The sequence below is a fragment of the Vigna unguiculata genome, chromosome 3 (assembly GCF_037176805.1).
Source record: "Vigna unguiculata cultivar grain cowpea cultivar isolate G323 ecotype 2 chromosome 3, ASM3717680v1, whole genome shotgun sequence".
Taxonomy (NCBI): Eukaryota; Viridiplantae; Streptophyta; class Magnoliopsida; order Fabales; family Fabaceae; genus Vigna; species Vigna unguiculata.
This window is the reverse complement of record NC_140794.1, coordinates 16,795,458-16,823,131: the sequence shown is the minus strand read 5'-3', so window position 1 is coordinate 16,823,131 and position 27,674 is coordinate 16,795,458. Positions and strand designations below refer to the sequence as shown.

Below are 27,674 nucleotides of genomic sequence, written 5' to 3'. Positions count from 1 at the left end.
AAAGAATTTGTTTGAGCTTTTTGTCAAGGTAGGAAATGGCTTCAGCCATGAGAGAAGAGTAGGGTCAATGAAAACAACAATGAAAGGTGTCACAGTGAAGAGAGAAGAATAATTTAGAAATTTGTTATATATTTATTGTTCTCCACTCCAATCATTGGGTGGTGTTTATATAATGTATTTCATGCAACATGAAAAACAAAAGGAATATAAAGTTAGTTATGCTCACTATGACATGACCAAATCCTTCTATAACTGTCACATTTTTACTTGGTCACGTAATCCCTGAGGTAAGGAGGTTTATTCGTAATTCTTTGTGACCTCTCTCCATTGTCAATACCCTTTTGGCCAGAATTTGGGCTCTTTTGATTCATTGGGCCTAACAATGAGCCATACTTTGTATACTAGATGTGCCACGGGGGCTTCTCCCTGCACCCCCAACCTTTCTCATGTACTCCCAATAATTACACTTTTGTCCCTAATTAATTTTACCTACCTTGGTGGTTGAAAGCCGTGAAAGAAAATTTACTGCATTGCTACTGCTCCTCTTCTTTTTATTCTTGCAAGTGCCTGCACCCCCAACTTTCCTCTGTTCCGTTCTGTTTTCTTCAGTGTTCATTTCCTCCCAATATTTGTGGTGCTCTATGTCCCTGTGATCCTTGTCTCTATGCTTCAAGCTCCCACCTATGGTCTTGTTTCATTCGTGCTTCAAGCTACTTCTTCCATCTGTGCTTCAAGCTCTTTGAGTGGTGGTCTTGTTTCATCAAATCTCTTAAAAGCTCCTTTCTTCCAAGTTAGTATTTATAATCCCATTGTAATCATACATTAAAATTTACTTTTTATTACCATTGCAAATGTTGACATCTGCTTTAAACAATTGATTTGTAGATATCGACATCCGTTTCTTTTTTTTTGTATTACAGATATCGACATTCGCTTCAGAAAATTGTGTTGCGGATGTCGACATCCGTTATGTAATACTTTTTTGTTTTATTATCATTGTGGATGTTGACATCCGCTTCAGAAAAATGTGTTATGAATGTCGACATCCGTTTCCTTTTTTATGTTTTTTTTTGTATTATGGATGTCGACATCAGCGACATCGTTTCAGAAAAATGTGTTGCGGATGTTGACATCCAATTTAGTGTTTTCTGTATTTTTAATTCATTACGGATGTTCACATCTACTTCAGATATTTGATTTGCGGATGTTAATATCTGATTTACTTTTTTTGTAGTTCTCATGCATTACTATTCGTTATTTTTTTGTTTGAACGCACAACGAATTTTGACATCCCGTTCTAGAAATTGAACTACGAACGTCGACATCCGGTTTTATGTGGTTTCATTTACATCCAAACCGCGGTGGACTTAAAGACGCTCGAGGTGGTGGTGGCTCGTCGACATTGACAACGGTGGGATGCTGGAGATGGCAGGACCCACATCGAAAACCAGTTACACCCTTACCAAGAAGACAATCCCTTATGACTCCATACTGGAACACCTCTCTTCCCTAACAAAATCGATTGCCACGGACATCGGCACCCACATGCTAGAACTCTTTGGCTCTGACGCGAGTTTGACGTTTCAAACGGTGTCGCGTGCTCTGTTGAGGGCGATAGGACTCGACGAGGGGATCCTGCTGAGCGGGTGCCAGGCGGACGAGACGTCGGCGGACATGAACCCTGGCGTCGTCGGAAAAGCCTATGGGGCGTGCAACAACGCGGTGGAAACGGTGGTGAGGGAGGAGGGTGGGTTGAGCAACAAAGAGGTGGTGGTGAGGACGAGGAAGGTGCTACAAGATCAGAGGTTTGATCAGCATCCTTGCCTCTATTGCAGTAATGAGAAAGTTGGTGCTACCTTCCTTGGACATCCTCAGAAAACAGAACACTAATATGTGAGATGTGAGATGTGTTTGTGTGTAGGGAAAACGATAAGGATTACGGCGAGGAACGACAGGAGCGCGGTGGCGAAGGTGGTGGACGAGTGCGACTCCACGCAAGGGTGTGACGAAGAACACGCGAATCAATTGCCATGCAAGACCAACATCGTTAACGCATCCGAAACTTTGTGGAATGACTTAGGGCTCAACACTGATGATGGTGAAGTAGCAATCACGTGGACCATGGCATAAAAAACTCATCATCATCAGCAGGAAAAACATGTTTAGTGCACCATGCCTTTTGTTTTGTTCTATCTCTCGCTCTGTGATAATTATGCGCGTATAAAGACTAGTGACAGGGATCACATCCCACACCCCAAACAACAACACAAAATAGAAACGGATGTCCACATCCGTTGTTCAATTTTCAGAACGGGATGTCGACATCCATGGTGCAAGATAGAGGTCTCTTGTGTCGTTCTCGTCAGCATGCCTGATCATGTGTTTCTACAACTAAATCAAGGTTTCCAGATTTTGAATCGTAGATCCTAGCTATAACTGATGCAACTGGGGCAACAGAAAACACCAGAGCTCGAATTTTCTCATAAGATAAAGGGGTAACAGATTTACATTCATAGTTGTGACGACATGAAGATGTTATCATGAAGTGAGAGTCTAATGGAAAAGTGGGTAATATAATTGCATGTTTGGTTCCTAATTTGAAATCAACATCAACATATGAAACCTGGCCTCTATCAATGGCTAAAATTCGAAAGGCTCTACGGAACAGAGAAGAGAGAATGACCTAGGTCAAGTTTCATCGGGGTTGCAGGGCTGCTGAAGTATAAATAGAGAAAATTTACTGATTGACATTTACTTTTTACTGCAAGGACAAACATGGAATTAAAATGGTTTTTGGAGGTACAGGAAAAATGGTTGGAGATGCAAGGAGAAGCTCCCATGTGCCACATACGTTCGATGATTCTTTGTTTTAACTAAGTTTGGATTTTATTTTTTTGTTTACATCGTTGCAACACGTGACAACAAAATAGAAAGTTAGTTTGTTGTTTTTGAACTATTTACATTCTTTACTACTAAAAAAGTTTTTGTTTTTTTAATCTTAAGGAACTACTGATAGATTTTAACTAATGTTTATTATTGAAGGATGTTAAAGTTGTAGAAAACTTTCTACCAATTCTGATAAAAGACAGTGAAGAATACTTTGTTTGGGAAAATGTTGATTTTATTTTCAATGTTTCTATGCTAGCTTGGCTTAACAAGCTAAGATTTGCACTATGACAGAACATAAGTAAAAGAAGTAGCACATACTTCCAGAAAAATCATGACAACGACAGAAGGACACTGTACATCAGAACATGCTTCCGCCCCAATAGATGCCAGAAAAATCTTAATAACCCTTCTTCTGCTTGTACCTTTTGGCAGCAACAATGTACGCCAACAAATTTAAGAAGCTAAGTCCAGCTAAAAGCAAGAAAAAGTAATCCAGATGACCTTTGTTCAAGTTATCAGGAATCCAACCAAGATTTCCACCTTGTGTGGTAAAGTAAGTTACGGTAGTAAGAATAAAAGAGCTAAAGTAATTTCCCAATGAAAAATTCAGAAGTGGCAGTGCGGTACCCAGAGTCTTCATAGAATTTGGAGCTTGGTCATACAAGAACTCAAGCTGCCCCACAAATGTGAATACTTCAGCTGCCCCTAAGAAGAAGTTCTGAGGAATCTGCCAAAATATACTAAGGGGCACTGCAACAGGTTCATCAACCAGGTCAAACTCTCTTGCAAGGTCCAAACGCCTAATCTCCACAACAGCAGCTGATAACATGCACAACACTGAAAAGAAAAGGCCAATGCCTATTCTTTGCAACTTTGAAAACCCTCTTTCCTTGCCTGTGAACTTCCTTATGATTGGAACAATTATCTTGTCATAGAGAGGGACCCAAATAATAACACTAATGACATCAAAAGTTGAGAGGGAAGCTGGGGGTAATTTGAAGTTACCAATAAATGTATCCATCAATATTGCTTGCTCCACAAACAATGTTGACATCTGAGCATAAACAGCAGAAAAAATTATCCCAGTAGCCCATATTGGAAGCAATTGAATCAAGATTTTCAATTCTTCCACCTGTGTTACTGTGCAAAGTCTCCATTGATTAGAGTAGTCACCACTTTTTCTCTCATAGTCGGATACTATAGCTGCTCTGTCAAGACACCTTCATTAAACAGGAAAAAAAAGAAAACATAAGAATTTTAAGAAAGTCATGTGCAGTAAAGTCCTGTTTGTAGTTGTTAAACGAAGATAACTTAAACCAAACAAACATAGAACCATAACATGAAAAGAGAAACAGAACAATTATCGTATTTGTTGCTGAACCATATTGTATTTCATATTCTGAATCTTATTTAAGAGTAATTACATGAGAAATGATAATCCATCATCGTACTCATACATGGTCTCAGTAAAAGCTCATTACCCACTACATTTAGAGTACAAATCTTTCCAAAATCAGAATATATATCCATGACTGAACATTACCACTAGTGACACAAGAAAACTAATCGAAATAAGTAAACATGATTACAGTAGTAAAAAAGAAGAGTCTAACAGCCCATCAATTTAATACTCCTCCTTATAACTTTTCCTGAAGATTCTCATCTAGCTTCTTAGCTCATTAAACTTTCCACATGTAAGTGCTTTAGTTAAAATGTGAGCAATTTGATCTTCATACCTGCAAGTAGCAATTGAACATTTTCATTCTGCTCAGCTTCGCTTATAGTATGAAACTTATTTAACATTGATATGCTTTGTTCTCCCATGTTGAATTGGATTTTCAGCAAAAAGCTATGACTGAAGTTGCTACACCATAAAACAGTAGCTTTCTCCAATATATAATGATTTAAGTTTTACAAAACATTTTTGACCCATAGCTTGAATTGAAGCAGCTTCAATATATTTTGCTTCAGCTGAGGATTCCATTTTGCCTCTTAGGATTCCATGAGAACACTCCACTGCCAAGTGAAAAAACATATCCCGTTGCACTCTTTGAATCATCAATAAATCAGCCTAATCACTATCAACATAACCTTCAAGCCTTCCATACCAAATACCAAAATCAACATTACCTTTCAAATATCTCAACACTCTTTTGCCTACACCAAAGTTCGTAAAACCTGGTGAGTACATGAACATTGAAAGCAAACTAACAAAGAACATCAAATTTGGTCTAGTTGTAGTCAAGTACACAAGGAAAACAATCAAGCTTCTATATTTACATTAGCCTTTCCATCACCAATTCTTGGACAACTTTTCATTTACAAGCTGAGTTGAAATAGGATTACAATTTCCAATTTGAATTGTTTTAGCATATCATTTGTGTACTTTCTGTGAGAGAAAGATTTCATCTTACCTCAACACTTTTGGAAAGCTATTATCACATACTTTAACCGTAATAACCCCAGAATCATTAGCATCCAAAATGGTGCTGCCATTGTTTTCAAAAGAGAGTGAATATTTTTTTTCTTCAATAGCTGAGCAGTGCTAACAAATTCTTATCCAAGTTTAGAATCAACAAAACATCATGACTAAATTTAGGACCTTTGCGAGTGTGACCAAAAACAGTACCTTTGCTTTCAACTTGAACAATGTCTCCATTTCCAAGCTTAACTTTAGTTTGGACAGCCCTATCCAAAGAGGTGAAGATACTTGAATCCTCTGACATGTGGTTTGTGCAATCACTATCAACATACCATACATCCTTTGAACTTGAACTACATGCTTCAGTAGCCATAAACAAGAGATCTTCAATTTGGATACTATCAACATACCATTCATCCTCATTTAGAACCTTTTTGTCTTAAGATTGCAATTTACAACCATCTCTGAAATAGTTAATTTCTTAAGATTACATGACTCCTTAATAGCAGCAAGTTTCGCTTCAAATTTTTTGGGTAGGCTAATCAACATTTTTTCTATAAACTTGTCTTCTACAACCTCACCATATAGCCTCATTTGATTCACCACACGGGACAGCTTTGAAGTGTACTCCTTGATAGACTATTTCTCCTTCATTCTTAGTATTTCAAACTCTCTTTTAAGAGTCAAAATCTTAGTGGACCTTATCCTTTCATCACCTACACATCTTTCATTAAATTCATCCCATATTTGCTTGGCTTTTTTTAGATGCATAATGTTGGTAAACACCTCATCTGTCAAAGATGAAGGTAGACACATGAGACAACTTTCTCCTTCATAATCTCCTCATGTTGGTCGATTTTTTTATCTATCAAAGGTAATACTTGCTTATCTTGATCTGCATAATCCCATAAGCCAAAGGACTTTAAACATTGTCTAATTTGACAACCCCTATGTGATAATTTTCCCTAAAAAATTGAGAAACAGCCAAAACAACATTGCTCCCTGAAACCACTTGATCTCTCAGTAGTTTTTGAAACCCACAACCAATAAGAACACTGCTCTAGATACCACTGCTAAAAAAAGATAACTTGCACAATATAAACATAAAACAGAACCACATCATGAAAAGAAAAGACTGGTGAAGAGAAACAAAGCAATTTCCGTATTTGCTACCGAACCATATTAAGGGTAACTAAATGAGAAATGACAGTCCATCATCATAATCATACATGTTGCTAGCAAAAGATCGCTACCAACTACATTTGGAATACAAATCTGTCCAAAATCAGAGTAAATCAATATATGAACATTACCACTGACGTAAGCAAACTAACTTAAATAAGTAAACATAATTACAACAACAAAAAATAAGAATTTACAACCCATTAATTTAACAGTAGCTGACATTATGGACGGAAGCATTTTCAAGCAAGTGAGGATCCTACAAATTATTATTTGGAAGAAGAAAAAAATGTTAAGATAAAACAGCTCCAAACTTTAGCACAAGATTTCTCTACCCAACCAAGACAGGATAAAAGAAAAAAGTTTAAACGCAATCTATCCTAGAAGTCTCAAAGACCACAACAAACTTACAATTGGGGAAAGGAGAAAAGATAACAATGAATATGACATAATGGTTACAAAATAACATAAAGCAAAGTGAAGTGAAAAGCATAAAAAGGTTTTCCCTATGCAAATAGATCTAATAGCACTATAAATCAATATAAAAAAAATGAACAGACGGTTTTTGAGAAAACTCTCAATTTGGTCCGGAAAGCTATATCTATTACATCATTAATCCTTCAAAGAATATTAGAAAATCAACATGTATAACAAAGATAATCATACACCTATGTTATGATAATGAAAGAAGGTCATAATAATATATGTCAGACAGTTTAATTACCTTAGATCTTCACTATGCTCCAGTTTGTGACTCCCTCTAATTGCATATCTCTCTTCTGGTAACTCATACAGGAGATTACTGTCCCAAGGGACAACCAGATTACACTTCCAGACAGACGCATACAAAACCTGGCAAATTCTTGTAACAGGACTTCCCCTAGGTTTCTGAAACCTATAAAGACGTGTTCCCAAGAAGAAGCTTACAATAGATAATCCCATAAACAAAGCAGGGATGCCAAATCCAAGACCCCATCCTGCGTTGTCTTGAATCCAAACAATTAAGGTGCATGACAAAATGGCACCTAGATAGATAGAAAAATAATACCAATTGAAAAACGACCCCTTCTTAATTCTTTCCTCGGGATCACTATCATCAAACTGATCTGCCCCAAAAGATGGCACACATGTTTTCACACCACCAGCCCCAAGCGCTATCACGTACAGACCAAAGTAGAACACAGCATATTGTGCAGGAGTAGCTGAAGGGCATACAGAACCCAAACATTCAGCAGGCTTCAATGCTGGTAGAGATGCAGAAAGTGTCAAGCTGCACAACCCCTGCACACAGTAGTCATGCCACTATTACAGCAAGAAAAGAAAACCAAACAACAAAGCATATATGCAATTTAAGTGTTTAATTTTAGAAATCCTCTTTTAAAATAATAATTACAACAGTGAAGAAATTTATCAAGTATACTATAAAGTTGATTAAAAACAGAATCAGGGGCTCTCATGCTGTTTATCTTTCATGATTTTCATATTACTGGAAAATTCAGAGAAACATTCTAGGAAAAGAGGACTATCTGATCTTAGTTTATTACAATGAGATAAATGAAAGAGAAAACAGCAATTGTCCAGTATCGACCCCAGTAACCATCTCCCAGAACGGCTCCAATGAGAGGTGTGAGATAAGAAGTGCCTTGCCAGATACTGACGTTTCTTGCAGCAGAAACGTTTCCTTGATGCAGTTTGGTAGTGAGATAGGTAACAAGATTTGAGGAAATTCCGAAGAAAGCCAAACGTTCACAACACTCATTACCTGAGATTCATGTACATATAAAGGATATAAACAAAAAACTTAGTGTTCAATAACATAACAGAAACATAGAAGCATACCTACCTAGGATAAAAGGACAAGCCCTCCAATTGCCAGTATTCTTCTTAAGAACAGGCCTGCCTCTAAAGTCCTCTGTGCCATCTCCTGTGTACTCTTCACTCCTTTCATCCTTCACAGTTAAATAAACAAGAAAATCATATATCATAGAAAGATACCATTTTCTTGTTTCTTTAATTGGAATTCTTGGACCAAACTATGCTATGAGTATGTGCTGTGTTATGGCATGCTTGTACAGTTGTATTGTACACAAGTAATTAGCTTGACAAGAAGATAAAACATTTGAGGTAAGGGTATGTGTAGAGAAAGAAAGATGGAACGAAGGAGAACCTGAAGAAGACCATCTTCCAGAAGTGGTGCACCATCAACGGTAGAACCCATGTGTTCGGTGAGAACTCTCTCTCTCTCACATGTCTTATTCTAAACTCAGCTAGACTCAGAATATTTAGCAAGAGTAGGTGATTGAAAGGAAGACGGATCTTATCGTGATACCAACATGCATAAAATAATTTAATTAAAGTATCCAAATAATATATAGATTTTTAATTTGATTTTGATAAGGCAGATATATTTTTGTTAGTAGTTAGTTAAAAATTTACACTATTAATATAGTCTAAAAATTTTAGATTGTTTACATTATGGTTTAATTATAACTTGTTTTATATTATTTGTTTGTTTATATAATAATCATTTAAAAATCGTATTTAGGTCAGTCATTGTCAGTACCAGAAAAATATACCATTGAAGAAATAATAGTGTTAGAATATACAATGATTTCCACATTTTTGTTGTCCATTACTATAGTAGCATTTTCTAATGCCTGGACTTAAAGTATGCAATGAACTCAATCCAAAAACTATGAAGAATATACCGCAATGAGATTCTGCATCGTTTGCAGTTCGATCTGGATGAATGAGAATTCAGAGAATGAGGTCACATTTCATTATGCAATTTTTTTTTTTGTTTTGCTTTTGTTTATTATGGAAACGGAAAAGTCTGGCACGTGTGTGGCCCCAGTCTCGGACTCGGTCCTCCATTTATCATTAGCTAATAGCTATCTTCTGTGGTATCCGACACTTTAAAATGCTGCCCAATTATGTGGACAGAGACAAAAAACACTAATGTTATAATTCCAAAAAGCACTCATGGGTTTTCTTTCATTTGATTGTAATTTCTTACTTTTATTATTTTATTTAGGGAACTCGACCTAAATTAATTCAAATGAAATCGAGAAGTTCACTTCAAGTATTATTTCTAAAAGTTTGTCTGACACAAATTAATTATCACTAATCAGTCACTAAAAGTCTCTCCTAAACCCACTAAAAGTCAGAAAACTTATATGTAGTAATTTAAAATTAAATAAAACTATAAAACGTTTTGTGTTATCTGTGCACAGACTAGCTTATCTAATTAAATTCTCTTAAACAAAATGCTCTCGACTCAGTCATTAGTTAAACTGTAAAACAGTGTGAATCTATTGACACAATTATTCCAGTCTAGCAAATGTAGTCAGAGAAAAAAGTATGAATTGTGAGAGGGAATTGGATTCTAAATATATGGTAGGGTTTTAAGATAACTAATTGCACGCAACTCAAACGACAAACAATCCTTGTTGGAATTATGAAACGAGGAGCACATAAAAGTAGCATCAACCTTTTGTACATCAATAATTACAAGTGTGAATGTTGCAATGTAGATAAGTTGAACATTAACTTCCAATAATAAGCTTACAAGAGTATCATGTAATCTCATAACTTCCAGGCTTCATGAGAGTGCAGAGAGCAGACTGTTTTGAAGTGGGCATGACAGAGATTTTCCTTTTTAAGTGAAAGAAACGTACATAATTGCAGAACATCATTATTCCACATACAGAACAATCACGACATTGACATTCGGAAATAGCAGAACGTCCTTCCAGTTCAAATAAATGTTTGAAAAATCTTAAGCAGACCTCTTTTGCTTGTACCTTTTGGCAGCAACAACGTACACCAACATATTTAACAAGCTAAGTGCAGCTAAAAGCCAGAAAAAGTAATCGAGATGACCTTTGTTCAAGTTATCTGGAATCCATCCAGGATTTGCACCTCGTGTGGTGAAGTAAGTGACTACTGTAAGAATAAATGAGCTCAAGTAATTCCCCAGAGAAGTAGTCAGAAGAGACAAGGCACTGCATAAACTCCTCATGGCATCTGGGGATTGGTCATAGAAAAACTCAAGCTGCCCCACAAATGTGAATACTTCTGCTGCCCCCAATAAGAAATACTGAGGGACTTGCCAAAATATATTAAGGGGTACAGCAACAGGTTCATCAACAAGATCAAGCTCTTGTGCAAGCTGCAGACGTACAATCTCCACTATAGCAGCTGCTGACATGCACAGGACTGAAACAAAAAGGCCAATTCCCATTCTTTGCAACTCTGAAAAGCCCCTCTCTTTGCCGGTAAATTTCCTTGCAATGGGAACAATAACCCTGTCGTAGACGGGGACCCAGAAAATAACACTTATCACATCAAAACTTGAGAGGGAAGCAGGAGGAATCCTGAAGGAACCAATATTTGTTTTCATCATCGTCCCTTGTTCCACAAACAATGTTGACATCTGGGCATAAACAGCAGCAAAAACAATCCCAGTAGCCCAAATTGGAAACATGCGAATCAAGATTTTCAATTCCTCCACCTGTGTAACGGTGCAAATTCTCCATTTGTTAGAATAGTCACCAGTTTTGCCCTCAGCATCAGACACTATAGCCGCCCTATCAAGACACCTTCAATGAAATAAAAGAAATAGGGTTTTAGACAATAGAGGACAACATTGAGTGTAAAATCTTCTGAAGAGGATAAGGCTACTTCAACTATTATCGATAGTAGAATAGAAAAACATTATTAGGACAATAGATAAAAAATTTAAATTTTAGTTGAGGACCTCTCAATTTAATAATAATTTTCTAAAAGAAAATTGATTAGAACTTATAGGAAATCTATCCAACACCATAATATTCTTAGGGAAAAGAAAACCAAAACAACAATAAATCTGCCAGTATCCTTCTCAGAAGAGTAGCAACAGTCTGATGTATTTTTTATCCCTCTTGAATAAACAAATTCTTAAACATAGCAAGCTCATTCTTTGATAACATCCAAATTAGACAAGCAAATAAACTTTGTATAGTCACTTCTCAGAATTCAGAATAGGAGACAATTATGTGCAATGTTGAGCCATGAAGGAAAAATTTAATCATGAATAAGAAGGCAACAAAATGAGGAAATAATAATCAGATAAGCATACGTTGATTATTTTTCTCAAAAATATTTGCTTCCATAAGTTCCATATCAAATACACACTGCAATACAAACTTACGGGCAAAGAGAAATAGAAAGAAAACGTGTTACCTATATTCCTAGATATCAAAACGACAGCAATAATATATACCAGTACATTTAATCAGCATTAATAAAATTTATGTATACCGGGCGTTTTTGTACTCCCTTACGTTTAAGACCTTATTTAGCACACTGGAAAGGATAAGATTCACTGGATAAAGAAGGGGTAGGATAAAAACTATTCACCAAATAAGTATTTAAAACTATCATGTTTTGTCGAATGCTAACTAAGACATTCAATTTTTCACTAAATTTTCCATACCAAGACGCTACCAAAATTTTAATGCAACTGTTTTCTTTTCTGTTGTAACTCGAAAAAATTTCACAGACATGGGGAAACACACCTGACAATAAACTTCAACCATAGAACCAGAGAGATGTGAGGAAAGGAATTTGAGATAGGAAAAAAAAATCAGAAAAAAATAAAGGAAAAGAATAATATTTTTCTATTGGGAACAAAAGAAATCTCCATTATGAGACAGTTAGTGACAGTCTCAAACATCTTTGTGTCTTTCTGGCATTTGATACATATTTAAAGATGATGGTTTTAGTTAGTCACAAACCTGCACCTAAAAGATTTGGAAATGTGCACATCCTTTGAAATTTGGATGAGATTATGAATTAATCCATTAGAAGCACAAAGGTGTTACAGAAGTTAGAAATTGTCTGTACTCACCACAAAGTATTCCAACTTCGATGATTGTGACAACTATGGCGTCTAATGAGGGGATGTCAGCTTATGGGTAACAATATATGGCAACAGTCTAGAGTAGAAAAAGAGGTGTAACAAAGGTTACAGTGGGGTGTCACAATAAATTGTCTCACGAGAGTAAAAAACCAGATAGTGTTGTGCTCTCTACTATGCACTCCAAACACCTAATATTGGTTATCCTATTCCCATCTCATCGGGCCTTATCTTGTGTGATAAGGCCTAAGCACTAAAGGTCTAGCTAACTGTAATTGCTTTGTCAGAGCCTAACATGAACAGTCTCTATTTAGCAATCAGCAGTAGCCTTAAACAATCAAGTTTGAATTTGGTTGGAAGACAAATTGCACTTTAAATAGAATATCAGGAATAAGTTAACATGCATAATAAGACACTCCTTTTCCTGTATTGTGAGTTTGTGACCATGTTAGTTAATGGTACTTCAACAGTAAATGTAAAAGTGAAATAAAATTACTTTAGTTCATCACTATGCTCCAGTTTTCGACTTCCTTCAATAGCAGAGCTATTATCTGGTGTCTCATATAGGACACTACTATCCTCAGGGAGAACCAGATTTCGCTTCCGGACAGATGCTACCACAACCTGGCACATTCTTGTAATAGGGCTCCCACCTGGTTTTTGAAACCTGTAAAGGGGCGTTCCTAAAAAGAAACTCCCAATGGCTAACGCCATAAACAAAGCAGGAATGCCAAATCCAAGACCCCACCCAGCATTTTCTTGAATCCAAACAATAAAAGTGCTGGATACAAAGGCACCTATGTTGATAGAAAAGTAAAACCAGTTGAAAAAGGATCCCTTCTTAATCCTTTCATTGGCATCAGTATCATCAAACTGATCTGCCCCAAAAGATGACACACATGGTTTTATACCACCAGTCCCAAGTGCAATCAGGTAGAGACCAAAGAAGAACACAGCATATTGTGCAGGAGTAGCTGGAGGGCAAGATGTACCCAGACACTCTGCAGGCTTGAGTGCAGGAACTGATGCAGAAAGAGTCAATGTACCCATTCCCTGGATGAAACGACCATGTTACATATTAAAATATGTATAGACCACTAAACAACAAAGCATATAGAAGCAATATGCACATAAACAAAATGATGACAAAGAATACCAATATGCTAATATAGAAATCCAAAGTGTTCCAGATTTTAACCCTATAACTTCTCAAATGTGATGATGCATTTGAAAATTATATTCAGTGCTCGAGAAATCTGTAAAAGTTCCTTATTTCATGGTAAGAAACTTGCATATTAAGTAGAGCAGTGCAATGGAAGAAAGAAGTTTGAATCAAAGTACACTCAAAACTGGTCTTCTAATTCTCCTTTTTCCATTTTTTTTCTGACAGCAAAATATTTGCCATTCTTCCACACCCTTCACTATTGTTTTTTTTTTTTGTATTATGTCGTGACAAGCAATGTAAGAGAATTCATATTCTGCACATAAGCAATGCCTAGAAAATGATCCAATAACAGCCTATCAGCACTAAAAATTACAAAGTAAAACAGTACAAAAATATTCCTTGACTGCGTCCACAAATTCTATTCATAGATAAATCCTCAGTGCATGGCAGGCATGTACTTTGCTTTATCTCAATGAAATTGAGTAGGACATTTCCAGCAGTATATCAAGAGAGGGATGTGTGTAGAAATTTATTAGATAAGAAAAATTAAGTTTGCTTTGTTAGTAATTACTAGGACATAAATCATGGAGAAAACAGCAATTGTCCAGTATCGTCCCCAGTATGCATCTGCCAAAACGGCTCCAATGAGAGGTGTAAGATAGCAAGTGCCTTGCCAAGTGGTGACATTTCGTGCAGCAGAGACATTTCCTTGATGCAGCTTCTGCGTAAGATAGGTAACAAGATTTGTTGCAATGCCATAGTATGCCAAACGTTCACAGCACTCGTTGCCTGCAATTCACATTACATAAAAATGCAATCAACAAAAAGAATAATCTCTTAAGCCTAAGGCAATGACAAAACTTACCTAAGATAAATGGGCAAGCTTTCCAATTGCCAGTGTTCTGCTTAAGAACACGCCTCCCTTTAAAGTCGACTGATCCATCTCCTGTGTATTGTTTTCTCTCTTCGTCCTTCAGTATAAAACAACCAACTGTTCATCATGGTGAAAAATACCACGTTCTGGCAAAGATTCAAACAAGGAAGAGACAAGAAAGACACTGGCTATATAAAATATTCCGTTGCCCCACAACTTTATGTTTGACCAGCAAGAGTATAGGAAACCAGGACAGCAAAAAAATGGAAAATTAACTAAATAGTAGATTTGAATATAAAAATAAGGCGCATGACATTGGCACACTATTGAAACATTTGGTTGTGACTGATATTTTATTTTACCAAATCAAGTAACATAATTTTAGACAAGAAACTCATGTTTTACTTACAACTACAAAATATCAAAGTGCAAACAAATTACTGACGACCAATACGAAAAGGGAACAGCAGACAAACCGATGAAATTGTCAGTGCACTTCATATGTTTGAGTTTGAGTTACAACTATATCCAAAAAAAAAAACACACACACACACATGAAAATCAAAAGGATAGGGAAAAATGGAGAGGTGCAGCAATTATTTACCCTACCAAATCACTGAAAAATCCTTTCATCCCATTATTCCTGAATGTAATGAATATAATTTTCTTTGCATATGACAGCCAAAAATCCTTCCATATGACAGCCAAAGATATCTCTTTAACCGATTAAACCTTGCACCAATTTTCATTCCACATTTCCAAGCACTTATAACATGAAGAGATAAACGATTCATCACATCCAAATTTCGCTAATAAGCGACATCCACAAAACAAACACAAAACACAAGTAATTTTGAATTAAACTCCTCGTATGAACCATAAATTACAAAATTATAGAACCTAGACCAAGTCAAAACGCTCTTACGAGGACGTTGATTGAATACAGAAATAAAAAAATAAAAAAAATCAAATTAACAACAACAATTGAACATGGCTACTGAAAAAAGGTAGGGGAAGAAGATGACCTGAAGAAGAGCCTCTTCAGCGAGCGATAGATCATTCTCCGTGGAACCCATAACTCGTTCCTATCGCGAGTATGGAATGTTGAATTTAATGGAAATTAAAAAAAGATTTTTCCTCGGAATGCGTAAGAAACGCCGCAATTGTTTTCAGATAGTACTTGCAAGTTGCAAGCAAAACAATGGAGTTTGTTTCAGAGAGAGACGCAAAGTTATGAGATTAGAGAGAGAGAGTGAAAGGTGTCGTCTTCCTCAATCGAACCCACACCACCGTGAGAAATCCGAGAGAGGAAGCAACCCAGATAAATTAAATAACGAATAAACAAATAAATAAAAAATAAATATCTGAGCTCTATCTATTTTCCCATAAGATGGCGTCACTCACAACAAACAACAAACTCTTGTGACAACTTGTCGTCTAATGTAATTAAACACCTTTGTCATCCTTTTTTTAGCACTTCAAATTACTTTATTTATAAACTCCCTTTGATGTGGTTAATTGGTTAGGAGTTGTTTTTCAAAAAAAAGATGTCATCAATATATTTTATTAAAAGTTTATCAAGATCCTTAGAGTGAAGACAAATTTAAACTTCATGCAAAAACAATTACATTTTATTAATAGTATTTTTAATGTCTTCTAATGATTTACATGTTTATATACATACATATATATATTTATATATATATATATATATATATATATATATATATATATATATAAAGTATGTGTGCGTTGAAAAACACTTAAAAGTAATTATTTTTTCTGTTGATTATATTATTTATTTTATTTAATCTTACTTTTAATAAAAAGGTTTAATTAAGTTTTTCGATTTACAAAAAGTCGTAATGTAATTTTTTAATGTTCAGTAAAGTCTAATAATATTACTCTTTTATTTGTTAAAGCAATGTCAGTGTCATCTGTTCATCTGTTATTTGCTAACCATAACCATTTTATTAATAGTAGATTGAATTGAATAAAATAAATAACAATAATAATTATACATGATTAATTAATAAAATAGATATTTTTTTGAGGCAGTTTAGATATTATTTTGTGGTATTTATTTCTTTTTTAATATTTATCTTGGTCGTTGATAGATTAGGTAAGCAAATAATTTGTTGAACAATGAATGAAACATGTGGTCAAACCATTTTTAATCTGAAATATCTCAACTACAGAAGATCGTTATCCATTATCTGTCTATTATTTGTTCAAAATGAATGCACATGCCTTCAATATCGACCATGTTCAGATTTGCCGATAACAAGTAAACAAATATATGTAATTTTTGTACCAATTATTTTTCCTTTATTTTCCCTAAAATAAAAGTAGAGTTGAGTATTTTTGTTTTTTACCTTTATACAATTTCTTCTAAAATAAACAGCTTAATGTGACTTTTTTTTTTCTCATATATTTTTTTTCTATTTTTTACAAATCTTTCGGATCTAATTACTAATCTTGTGTTTGGACGATAAATTTCAATAATTTCAAAAAAAATTAAAATACTTAGTAATTGAATGATGTAATTGAAATATTTTAAATTTTAATTTTTTTATTTGGATAAAGTAATTTAATTTCTAATTTACAACGAACTTAACTCTATTTTTGAATCTAACTTAACTTAGTTTGACCATAAATTCAATATAACTCTTCTTGACTTCTGGTTCAAGTTGACCTTCCTTTTCACTTATATTGTTACTCTCCATAAACGTTACTACATAATTTTTGTTACAAGAGACCCTAATAACCAGATCTTTTCCAAATATTTATTGTATTTAATGAAAATAATTTTTAAATTTAATTAAAATTACAAAAAAATTACAAAAATATAAAACATCTACATTTAAAATTATGAAAACAAAAGTATAAAATTTAAAGTTATAAAATATAGAATTACAACAATTAACAAATTATTAAATTATAAAAACATATAATTTTATAATTACAAAATTATAAAATATACAAATATAATTTTTCATTTTTTTGTAATTTTAAAGTTTTATGATTATAAATTATAAAACTATAAAATTCTAAAACTAAAACTATAAAATTATGAAATAAAAATTATATTTGGTTATTTTATAATTTTGTAATTATAAAATTCTGTATTTTTATAATTTTGTAATTTGTTGATTTTTCTAATTTTATATTTTTTAATTTTTGTTTTTATAATTTTTCAGTTACATATTTCATACTTTTGTAATTATTTATATATTTATTTGTTTTTAATTTTATAATTTTAATTAAATTTAAAAACTATTTTTGTTAAATACAGTAAATATTTGAAAAAGATCTTGTTATCACCGTCTTTTGTAACAAATATTATGTGGCACTATTTATGAAGGTGACAATGTATTACATAGTTAAGCATCACACTTAAGTGTAAAGACTCAATTGAAACGTTTGAAGATTTTAAAGACAGACCATAAAAACTTATCAAAAAAAAATCAAAAAAATTTCAAAAAAAATTTCAAAAAATCCAGGAACTAACACGTGGCACCCCATTTAATGTCGTTAGTACACCACTAACGGAAATGACTTGATTGCATCAAATTTCCCAAAATAGGGACCATAAAAAAATTTGAGGGACCAAATTGATATTTTGCTACGAAAATGGGAACCAAAGGTATAATTTAACCTTATGTTTATTATTTGTTCTTTGTGTCATTTTGATCGAGTCATGTATTATAACTTTTATTAATGTATAAAAAATATATTCATTATAATTTTAAAAATTGAAGTAAACAAACATTTAATATATTTTAATTTGAATATTTTTTTTCCTTTTATATTTTTCTTAAAAATATTTTTAAATTTGATCAACTAGGTTTCATTAATGTTTGCAAATTTAATAAGCATCTTCCTAATATTGAATATTTGATAATATTATGTTTCCTTTATCGTAATTTTTATTATTTTATAAAAATTAATTAAAATTGATATTAAAGTAGTAAGAAAATAGGTACGGGTATGGGTACAAGATTATACCCAATACCCGATGGGGATGGGGATGAGACAAAAGTTTGATACCCGTTAGATTTGGGTATGGGATGGGGATGAATTGTTTTTACGGGGATGGGTATGGGATAGCGAAACCCGTCCCCGCCCTGCCCCGTTGCCATCCCTACGCCCTCATGTGCTTCTCTTATGAGTGATGCTCTTAGAGAACCTTAGGGAATGCAAAGCCTTTTACCTATAAAAAGATATTGATTCAAGAGGTAAAAGTCTTTGCTTTCCCCTTGGTGGAATTCACTATAGATAGGTGCGAAATCATCATCCTTTTCTTACAATTCATTAATATGATCAAAGTTAAGAAACTTGGCTTCAAGCATGGAAATGAGAGTGTGCCTTCTTGATAGCGCATCCGCCATAATGTTGGTCTTTCCTTGTTTATGTTTGATCACATAGGGGAATTGCTCTAGAAATTCTACCCACCTTGCATGTCTTTTGTTAAGTTTGCCTTGGCTCTTCAAAAACTTAAGAGATTCATGATCACTATGGACCACAAATTCTTTAGATAGAAGATAGTGTTGCCAAGTTTGCAAAGTCCTCACAAGAGCACAAAGCTCTTTATCATGTAATTGAGTAGACTTCCCTTGAGCTTTTCACTAAAGTAGGCTATGGGATGACCCTCTTGGAGGAGCACATCCCCAATGCCCACATTGGAGGCATCACACTCTATTTCAAAGGTTTTGGAAAAATTGGGTAGGACTAGGAGTGGTGCTTTGATCAATTTTTCTTTTAAAGTTTCAAAGGCCTTTGTTTGATCAAAACCTCACTTGAAGTCAACACCCTTCTTAACCAACTCATTCAAGGGCGCAACTATGGTGCTAAAATTAGTTACAAATCTCCTATAAAAGCTAGCCAACCCATGAAAAGACCTTAACTCACTCATATTCCTAGGTGTGAGCCAATCTTTGATGGCCCTAACTTTCTTTTGATCCACATGGACTCCATGTTTGCTAATCTTGAACCCAAGGAAAATCACATGATCCATGCCAAAGACGCATTTCTTCATGTTAGCATATAAAGATTGCTTCCTTAGGGTCTCTAACACACTCCTTAAGTGTTGTAAATGGTCCTTTCTAGACACAATATAGACGAGTATGTCATCAAAATAGATCACAACAAATTTACCCAAGTAAGGTCACCACGCGACCATCGTTGCACCACCGTGCGACCACCGCGAGCTTAAATCGCGAAGGCATATAACAGGTGCATAGAGCATGCACGAACGAGAGAAAAGCAAAAATTAATGGGCAGTTGTATCGTGAATCATACGATAGTTACTACCATGCTTCATAGTACTCTTCAATGTCTCTACATGCCTTTCAAACCCCCCATTGTGTAAACCGCGTCTCCTGTAGCCATATAAAGATTCACAAAGCCTCCCAAAGCTCTCAGTATCCTATTCAAACCTCTTATCACAATTTGTTGCTGCAAAGTCGCTAACTTCAGGTATGGAACTCCATGCCACTTGATTAAGTTTGGATTTTCCCGCCATCCAAGTCTCAAAAACTACCTGGTAACTCTCTATTCCAAGTGTTGTCGTTTTAGGTATGCCCGCAAGCTGGTTGATGAAAGTTCTGAGCCAGATGTGGTTTCTTGGTCTTCATTGTTATCTGGGTATGTGCAAAATGGATTTGTGGAGGAGGCACTGTTGGTGTTTAATGAGATGTTCTTGTTGGGTGTTAAGTGCAATGAGTATACTTTCCCAAGTGTGCTTAAGGCATGCTCGATGAAGAGAGATTTGAACACGAGGAGGAAGGTTCATAGGATGGTTATGGTCAAAGGGTTCGGGTCTGATGGTTTTGTTGGTAACACTTTGGTTGTTATGTATGCCAAGTGTGGGTTGCTAGATGATTCTAAGAGGTTATTTGGTGGAATTGTGGAACAAAATGTTGTTTCATGGAATGCCTTGTTCTCTTGTTATGTGCAAAGTGAGCTGAGAGGTGAGGTTGTAGATTTATTTAAGGAAATGATGAGGAGTAGAATAAGGCCTAATGAGTTCAGCATTTCCATCATATTGAATGGACTCCTTAGGATGGGTCCTATATGATGGTCTATTAGGCAAAGATGATCCTTGGACTAAGTCAATTTGATGTTCTATGCCTCTTAGAGGTGAAAGCCCTTTTGGGGGATCTAGAAAAACATCCTTGAATTCATTTAAGATTATAGACAAGTCTTGAGGACACTTAGGAGGAGGATCCTGAAAGGATGGAGAATACTCACTTGGATAAGCAAGAAAAACTTATTTTTGAGAAAGCGTTACCTTTTTAACTCCTTTGAAAGAGATCAAGCTCTTCTTAACATCCTTGGCGTGCGCCTTTAGTTGTGTATTCTCTTCCTTTCTTTTCTCAAACATTTGTTTTTTGTCATAACTCACTTCCTTAGAAGATAGAGATAATAATGTAATCTTCTTGCCTTGGAAGTTAAAAGAGAATTATTGGTATGGCCATAATGAAAAGCTTTTTTGTCAAATATCCATAGCATTCCAAGAAGTATATGAGTTGCTTCCATGAGCACTAAGTCACATAAGACCTAATCCTTGTAATTTCCAATGGAAAAGGTGATGAGAACTTGTTTATCAACACTTATCTCACCATTCTCATTAAGCCAAGATAACTTATAGGGTTTGGCATAAGGGATGGTTTCCAAGCCAAGTTTGTCCACTACCCTTGTACTAACCACATTCACACAACTTCCTCCATCAATAATGAGGGAGCAAGTCTTTTTGTTGATGAGGCACCTTGTATGAAAAATATTTTCCCTTTGAGATTCAAATTCTTTTGGAACTTGGCCCAACATACACCTCACAACTAAAAGACCTCCTTCATTGGGTTTGATTTCATCTTCACTTGAAGTGGAAGAAGTGTGTGAAGAACTACTTTTAGGGGAAGAAGTGGGAGAAGGTTCACTTTCAACTTCTCCTTTAGATTTCAATATCATGTTCCTTCTAGTAAGACAATTTTAGGCTTTGTGTCCAAAGCCTAAACATTTGAAACATTTGATAGAAGTAGCTCTTGTATCTTGTGGAGAATTTGGTTTATCATGCATGGTCCTAGTTGAATTTGTTTCAGGTGTGGGATCTTGGGAGGATTTGGAAGGTGCTTTGAATTCCTTTTTCTCTTTACCCTTCTACGGCTTAGAGTAGTAGTCATTGTAAGAAGTACTCTTCTTAGCCTTTTGTTTTCTTTTCAATTGGTTTTCAACTTTCAAGGTCAAGTGCAAAACTTTGCTAAGAGTGGAGTACTCATACAAGTCAACTACATCTTGGATTTCCCTTCTTAGACTACTCACAAACCTAGTCACTTTCTCTTCTTCATGCTCATCTTGGAGTCCTACCTTTAAGAGCATGGACTCCATCAACTTAAAATATTCTTTAACACAAATAGACCATTGTTGAAGCCTTTGGAGCTTCAAAAGAGTCTCTCTCCTATGATTGAAGGAATAAATCGTTCGTACATTTTAACTTTAATGTCCATCCAAGAAGCCGCGCGTGGCTCTTGGTTATAAATGTCCATATAAACTTGATGCCACCAAGTCATGTCATACTCTTCAAATTCTAAAACTACTAAGTCAACTTGCTTTTGCTCACTAACTCTATGAATGTTAAAAATTTGATCCACTTTTTGCTCCCACTCCATGTAAGCATTTGGACCATGTTCTCCCTTAAATTTTGAAATTTTGATGGAAGGAGGTTGTCTTGGGGGCTGCATTTGGCGTCTCATATCACCACCATCATTGGGTCTTCTTGTCCTTCCTTAATTATCATGGGACTCCTCGGATGGGGATCTTCTTCGTCCTCTTCCCACTTCAATTCTTTGGAGTTGTTGTTGCAATTGTTGTTGTATGTTGATTTGTTGTTGCTGCACTTGTTGCATGTTGATTTGTTGTTGTTCCATGTATTGCATGTGAGCTTGAAGAGCCCTCTCACTATTGATACTATCTTCTCTACGGTTGATTTCCATTTATTGCAAAAATGAACCAAGATCTCCTATAGTAGTTTGAGTAGCCACAAGTGTGACAATAGGAGGGTAGTATGGAGACTCTAACTCCTCTTCTTCTTCGCAGACATCTTCCAAAACTTGACTTAGATCCATTGACCTATAAAACAAACCAAAAACAACACAAAAATTGAAAGTTAGATGCGTGTGGGGAGGCTAAACCCGAGAGCAACCACATTCCAATGGTGCAGGGTTGCCTAACCCAAGATCAAAGCAAGAGCGAAATTAAATGGGATGTGAATTCCAGTAACACCCGAGACCAAGGCTGGTCACACAAACACTTTCCTAAGTGTTTAAAGGTCACTCTCCCACCCCAAAGCAAGGCCACACTCATGCATTTCCCAAGGATAGTGAAATATCTTTCAATCAAAGAGAAACCTTATCAAGCACCTTTCAAGAGATCCAGACAACACCCCAAACGAAAACAAGGAAGGATACAACTAAGACAAAACTTAAGAACCTAGGGACAATCAATTAAAGCACTAAAAAAATAAGAAAGTTAAACTCTAATGGAAGGAGATGATTGAGATAAAAACTTTGAGCAAGACAAATAAGAAAAGCACAAAGTTCATGGTGGTGCCTCATGTAATGGACGTCATTCCATGACCCTTTTGGTAAAATTCATGGTGGTGCCTTGTGTAATGGACGTAATTCCATGATCCTCTTGGTGAGAGCTCATGGTGGTGCCTCATGTAATGGATGTAATTCCATGACCCTTTTGGTGAGAGCTCATGGTGATGCCTCATGTAATGGACATAATTTCATGACCCTCTTGGTGAGAGCTCATGGTGGTGCCTCAAGTAATGGACGTAATTCCACGAACCTCTCACTAAGATTTCGTGAGGTGCCTCAGTATATAATTGAGTAAGGATTCAAGTAAGGATTGCATTCTGAAGCTCTAAAAAGTTAGTTAATCTCACGTAGAGCGTACTGACTCAAGTAGTGAGAGTAGTAGGAGGCCCTAGTCTTTGGCAGGATAATGGCCTTAAATGTTTGAAGGCTAACCTTATGCGTGGTAGGTGTAACCCATTGGCAATGGCTCTGCAGAGCAATAAAGGCCACCACAAGTGCAAGCATCTAGTGAATCCGACTGACTATATATATCCGGATAATTGAGTCTTAGAGTCTTGCTTGTTTGTTATCACATGTTTGGTTGATTCATGTATTCTTGACTTTTACCTTGCATGCTTAATTATATGATAAAACCTTTTTACTCTGACTTAACCTTTTTGTTTGCTTGTGTGTTTTGTGTGTGGTTTTTTCTTTTTGCGGTGATCATCAATTTATTGATGTGAGCATATGTGGGAACCTCCAGTGGTCATCATGGTGATGGAAACTTCGCAATGTAGCTAATCTTGGGTTTGGATTCCCTTGTTCCGAGTATTTCTTTAAGGCACTATGGCCTATGTACTATCTTGCTCTATGAGCATGTATTATTGGATAATTATCAAACTTTTGTTCTTATTTCTGTTCATAACATCTTGGTGTGCTTTAGATACCTTTTCTAAGTTTACTTTTGGATGACCGTAACCAATGGCGGATCTTGACCAAAAATGTTGAAGGGGCCAAAATAATATAATTTTGAGATCATTATATTTTGTCATTAGTATAATGTTTTAAAAAATTGTTTCTCTACTAAACAATTTGATTATAATGTTTTCAAATATGTGAAGAAGTATAATCTATCTTGTTTTCATCAATAATTTCCTTTTTTATCACTTTGTAATAATGAATTTATTCTTTTATTCTTTATCAATGTATATTTTTTGTACATAATATTAAAAAAAATTTGTCATAATTTAATAAAAAATTGAGGCACATAATTATTAAAAGAAAAATATATTATAGTTAAGTCACAATTAAAAGTCAATTATGAAAAAAATACATGATACATTTTTTTTATATTCATAAAAAATAGATAAACAAAAAGCTAATGAGATAAAAAATAATGTTTTCATTATCAAGTGAGACATGAAACAAGAAAGGAAAAGGATAGATGAGAAATAAAAGCAAAAATAATTTTGTGTCTAACTTTTTTTTCTTAAAATACAAAAGGAAAATGTATGAGATGAAATATTATTACAATTTGTGAAAAAACTAAAAAGAAAATATGAAGGAAAATAAAAATTATATTAATAAATATTTGGTTTAAGTACTTTTTTGATTTATGTTTCTGTTTAAAACTATTAAGTTAGTCCTCCAATCTTTTTAGTCTTTATTTGGTCCCAAATTTTTGAAAAACTAATGCAATTTGGTCTTTTACTTAAATTTCCTTAAACGGGTAGATGATTGTTTCATTAAAATTGAAACTCTTAATATGAATAATTTGCTTTGTTGATGTGATTAATATAATCCTATTGTCAATTTTTTGACAAAAACAAAACCCAAACGAGAAATTAAACCTAAATATTTTTATTCTTTATTATCTATTAACATTAAATACACTATTTAATTTTCATCGATTCCTAAAATATATTACCTATGATTTAAAAAATTCAATAAAATTTTAATATTATATATATATATAATTAAAAAATTCAAAATTTGGGAGGGCCATGGCCCCTTCTTGCTCCAATGAACATCCGCCCCTGACTATAGCGGTGGATACAGATATACTTCACTGTGTGGTCTTTACATAATATTCTATATCATGTTTCATGTAATTAAGTTTATTTATTAAATAGGACGTTAGATATTGTAATTATAATTCATCATTAAGGTATAAAAACTATTGGTTTAATTATGCTTTTGGTCCCCATTTGGGAGTCAAAATTTCAAAATGGTACCCAAATTTTTAAAAGTCTCAAAATGGTCCCCTTTTTTGTTGAAACGTTTCAGGTTTACCCTTCCTGTTAAGTCAAGGTTGACGCCGTTAGAGGGAGTGCCACGTGTTAGTTCCTCGATTTTTTGAATTTTTTTATTAATTTTTTTTTATTTTTAATTTTTTTTTGAATTTTTTTAAAAAAATCAAAAAATTGTCACGTGTCAAGCTGTCATGGTGCCACATGGCAGTGATAGTGACACGTGTCAGTATTACGCCACGTGTCATTTTGTTAGTCTCAATTTGATCCCTTTATTTTAATTTATCTCAATTTAGTCTCAATTTTTGTAAAAATTCAGCAATTTTGTCCCTCTCCAAATTGAAATCAAATTTAATTTCTGTATAAATGTACACAAATATTTCCATCAAAATTGATATTTCAAGTAAAAATTTTTAACCAAATTAAGTTCATTTAATTAATATTTTACATTGAACTTTATTTAAAATGGTTTAAAAGTTGTTAATAGAAAATAATGTTAATAGAAAAAAAAAATCATAAATTACCTAGTTCATGTTACAATAAAACACATATAAATTTAAAATTTGAAAACAATTTTAAGTAAAGTTGAATGTGAAACATAATTTTAACTAAACTTAGCTATGTTAAAAATATATAATAAAAATATCAATTTGAATAAAAATATCAAATTTAATAAAAATATTTGTATAACATTTATATAAAATTAAATTTTGTTTCAATTTGAAGGGAGACAAAATTGCTCATTTTACAAAAATTGGGACTAAATTGAGACAAATTAAAATAAAGGGACCAAATTGAGACTAACAAAATGACACGTGGCGTAATACTGACACGTGTCACTGTCACTGCCACGTGGCACGATGACAGCTTGACACGTGGCAATTTTTTTGATTTTTTTAAAAAAATTCAAAAAAAATTCAAAATAAAAAAATTCAAAAAAAATTAATAAAAAAAATTCAAAAAATTGAGGAACTGACACGTGACACTCCCTCTAACAGCGTCAACCTTGACTTAACGGGAAGGGCAAACGTGAGACGTTGCAACAAAAAAAGGGACCATTTTGAGACTTTTAAAAATTTGGGTACCATTTTGAGATTTTGACTCCAAAATGGGGACCAAAGACATAATTAAACCAAAAATATTCTATTTATATTACAATTTAATGTAAAAAAAGATAATGAATCGTTTTGTTGTCAATTTTGTGTAACACAAAATTATTTCATGACATTTTTTTATATGACAATATAAATACTAATAAATATATACATTTTATAAAAGAATCTTATTACAAAGAAAATAAATCAAAATAATTTTTTATATTTTATTTTATTAAATGACAAAGTAATAAAAATTTATAAAAAAAAAAAAATTAAAATAAAAAACACTATAAATACTAAATACTATAAATAAATATTTTTTAATAATTTATTAAATGAGCAATTAAATACAAATTATAACAAGATAAAATGAAAAATGAAAAAAATATAATATAAAATAAAATGAAAAATGAAAAAAATACTATAAAAAATTTAGTACTTTAAACATCATTCTTTAATAATTTATTGAATGATTAATTAAAATAAATTATAAAAAGATAAAAAATAAAAGCAAAAAAATTAGTGTAGAAATATATTTTTATATTTAAAAAAAATAATTTAAAAATAAAATAAATAGATAAAAAAGTATAAGAACTTTTATGTACACATGACTACAAAATAAATTAAATAAAATAAATAGTTAAATATGTTTTTTGTAACGCCCCAAAAAACTGGGCCTTACATTTTTTGTCCCTCAAGTTGCAGTGAATTTTAGAATTAGTCCCTCTTTGAAACTTTATACCAATTTAGTTTTTTATCTTTAGAAATGTATGGAATTAGTCATTCTTACCAAATTTTATTAAATTTATTTGACATTTTAAAAACATTTTATGATAATATTTGAGTTAACATTGAAGCAAAAATGTGTCAAACGGTATAAATAATTCAAATACTATCATGAAATGCACTTATAAACTTAACAAGATTTGGTTAAAATGACTAAATTCACATATTTTTAAAGATGAAAGACTAAATTGGTCAAAATTTTTGACGAGAGACTAATTCCAGATTTTGTTGAAACTCGAGGGACCAAAAATATTTTTAAGCCTAAAATAAATATGTTAAATAACTAAAAAACAATATTTTAGAACTCCTCTTAACAAAATAAATATGGTTAATTATAGATATGAACAGTTAAGTATTTCATTTTCGACACTCCCATTCTCCTCCACTTCCTTTTCTTTAATTCCTTCCTTCAACCACGTGCTTTAACATGATTTTCCTAGTTAACTATATTTTTCAATCCAATTTATTTTTTTCTAATACTTACATTATTAAAATGAGTCATTTTAATTAAAATATTTTCACTTTGAATAAA

At 33.7% G+C, this 27,674-nt stretch overlaps 3 protein-coding genes across 4 annotated transcripts; 1 reads left to right on the top strand and 2 right to left on the bottom strand.

The window, feature by feature from the left end:
- Positions 1–3,099: 3,099 nt before the first annotated feature.
- On the bottom strand, positions 3,100–8,832 carry LOC114177562 (protein NRT1/ PTR FAMILY 8.3-like). Of its 2 annotated transcripts, XM_028062956.2 has the most exons (5): positions 8,661–8,832; positions 8,337–8,442; positions 8,038–8,255; positions 7,218–7,774; positions 3,100–4,109 (listed from the first exon to the last, which is right to left on the bottom strand). In XM_028062956.2, the coding sequence occupies exons 1-5, from the start codon at positions 8,709–8,711 to the stop codon at positions 3,287–3,289; spliced, it is 1,755 nt and encodes a 584-aa protein (XP_027918757.1). In that variant the 5' UTR covers positions 8,712–8,832; the 3' UTR covers positions 3,100–3,286. The 2 variants fall into 2 exon arrangements, with proteins under 2 accessions (XP_027918757.1, XP_085527351.1); XM_085671225.1 differs by lacking the exon at positions 8,038–8,255 and having other exon boundaries at positions 8,338–8,442; positions 8,661–8,824.
- Positions 8,833–9,921: 1,089 nt separating this feature from the next.
- LOC114176463 (protein NRT1/ PTR FAMILY 8.3-like) lies at positions 9,922–15,770 on the bottom strand. Its single transcript, XM_028061510.1, has 5 exons — positions 15,457–15,770; positions 14,423–14,528; positions 14,129–14,346; positions 12,889–13,445; positions 9,922–11,094 (listed from the first exon to the last, which is right to left on the bottom strand). Exons 1-5 carry the CDS (start codon positions 15,505–15,507, stop codon positions 10,272–10,274), a joined length of 1,755 nt encoding a protein of 584 aa, XP_027917311.1. The 5' UTR covers positions 15,508–15,770; the 3' UTR covers positions 9,922–10,271.
- A 3,306-nt stretch (positions 15,771–19,076) lies between these two features.
- Positions 19,077–20,510, top strand: LOC114175095 (pentatricopeptide repeat-containing protein At2g34400-like). The gene is made up of 2 exons (XM_028059854.2): positions 19,077–19,156; positions 20,009–20,510. Exons 1-2 carry the CDS (start codon positions 19,077–19,079, stop codon positions 20,508–20,510), a joined length of 582 nt encoding a protein of 193 aa, XP_027915655.2.
- Positions 20,511–27,674: the final 7,164 nt, after the last annotated feature.

Bases quoted from the DNA above. Each gene is read 5' to 3' on its own strand.
- LOC114177562 (XM_028062956.2), bottom strand. From the start codon at position 8,711: ATGGGTTCTACCGTTGATGGTGCACCACTTCTGGAAGATGGTCTTCTT. The intron at 7,775-8,037 runs GTAATAAACTAA...TACTGTGTGCAG, and splicing joins TCTCTTTCATTTATCTCATT to GGGTTGTGCAGCTTGACACT. The intron at 4,110-7,217 runs GTAATTAAACTG...TGTTTAATGAAG, and splicing joins GAGCATAGTGAAGATCTAAG to GTGTCTTGACAGAGCAGCTA.
- LOC114176463 (XM_028061510.1), bottom strand. From the start codon at position 15,507: ATGGGTTCCACGGAGAATGATCTATCGCTCGCTGAAGAGGCTCTTCTT. The intron at 14,529-15,456 runs GTCATCTTCTTC...TTTATACTGAAG, and splicing joins CTGAAGAGGCTCTTCTTCAG to GACGAAGAGAGAAAACAATA. The intron at 13,446-14,128 runs GTAATTACTAAC...CGTTTCATCCAG, and splicing joins TCTCCATGATTTATGTCCTA to GGAATGGGTACATTGACTCT.
- LOC114175095 (XM_028059854.2), top strand. From the start codon at position 19,077: ATGACCCTCTTGGAGGAGCACATCCCCAATGCCCACATTGGAGGCATC. The intron at 19,157-20,008 runs GTAGGACTAGGA...TTGTCGTTTTAG, and splicing joins AAAGGTTTTGGAAAAATTGG to GTATGCCCGCAAGCTGGTTG.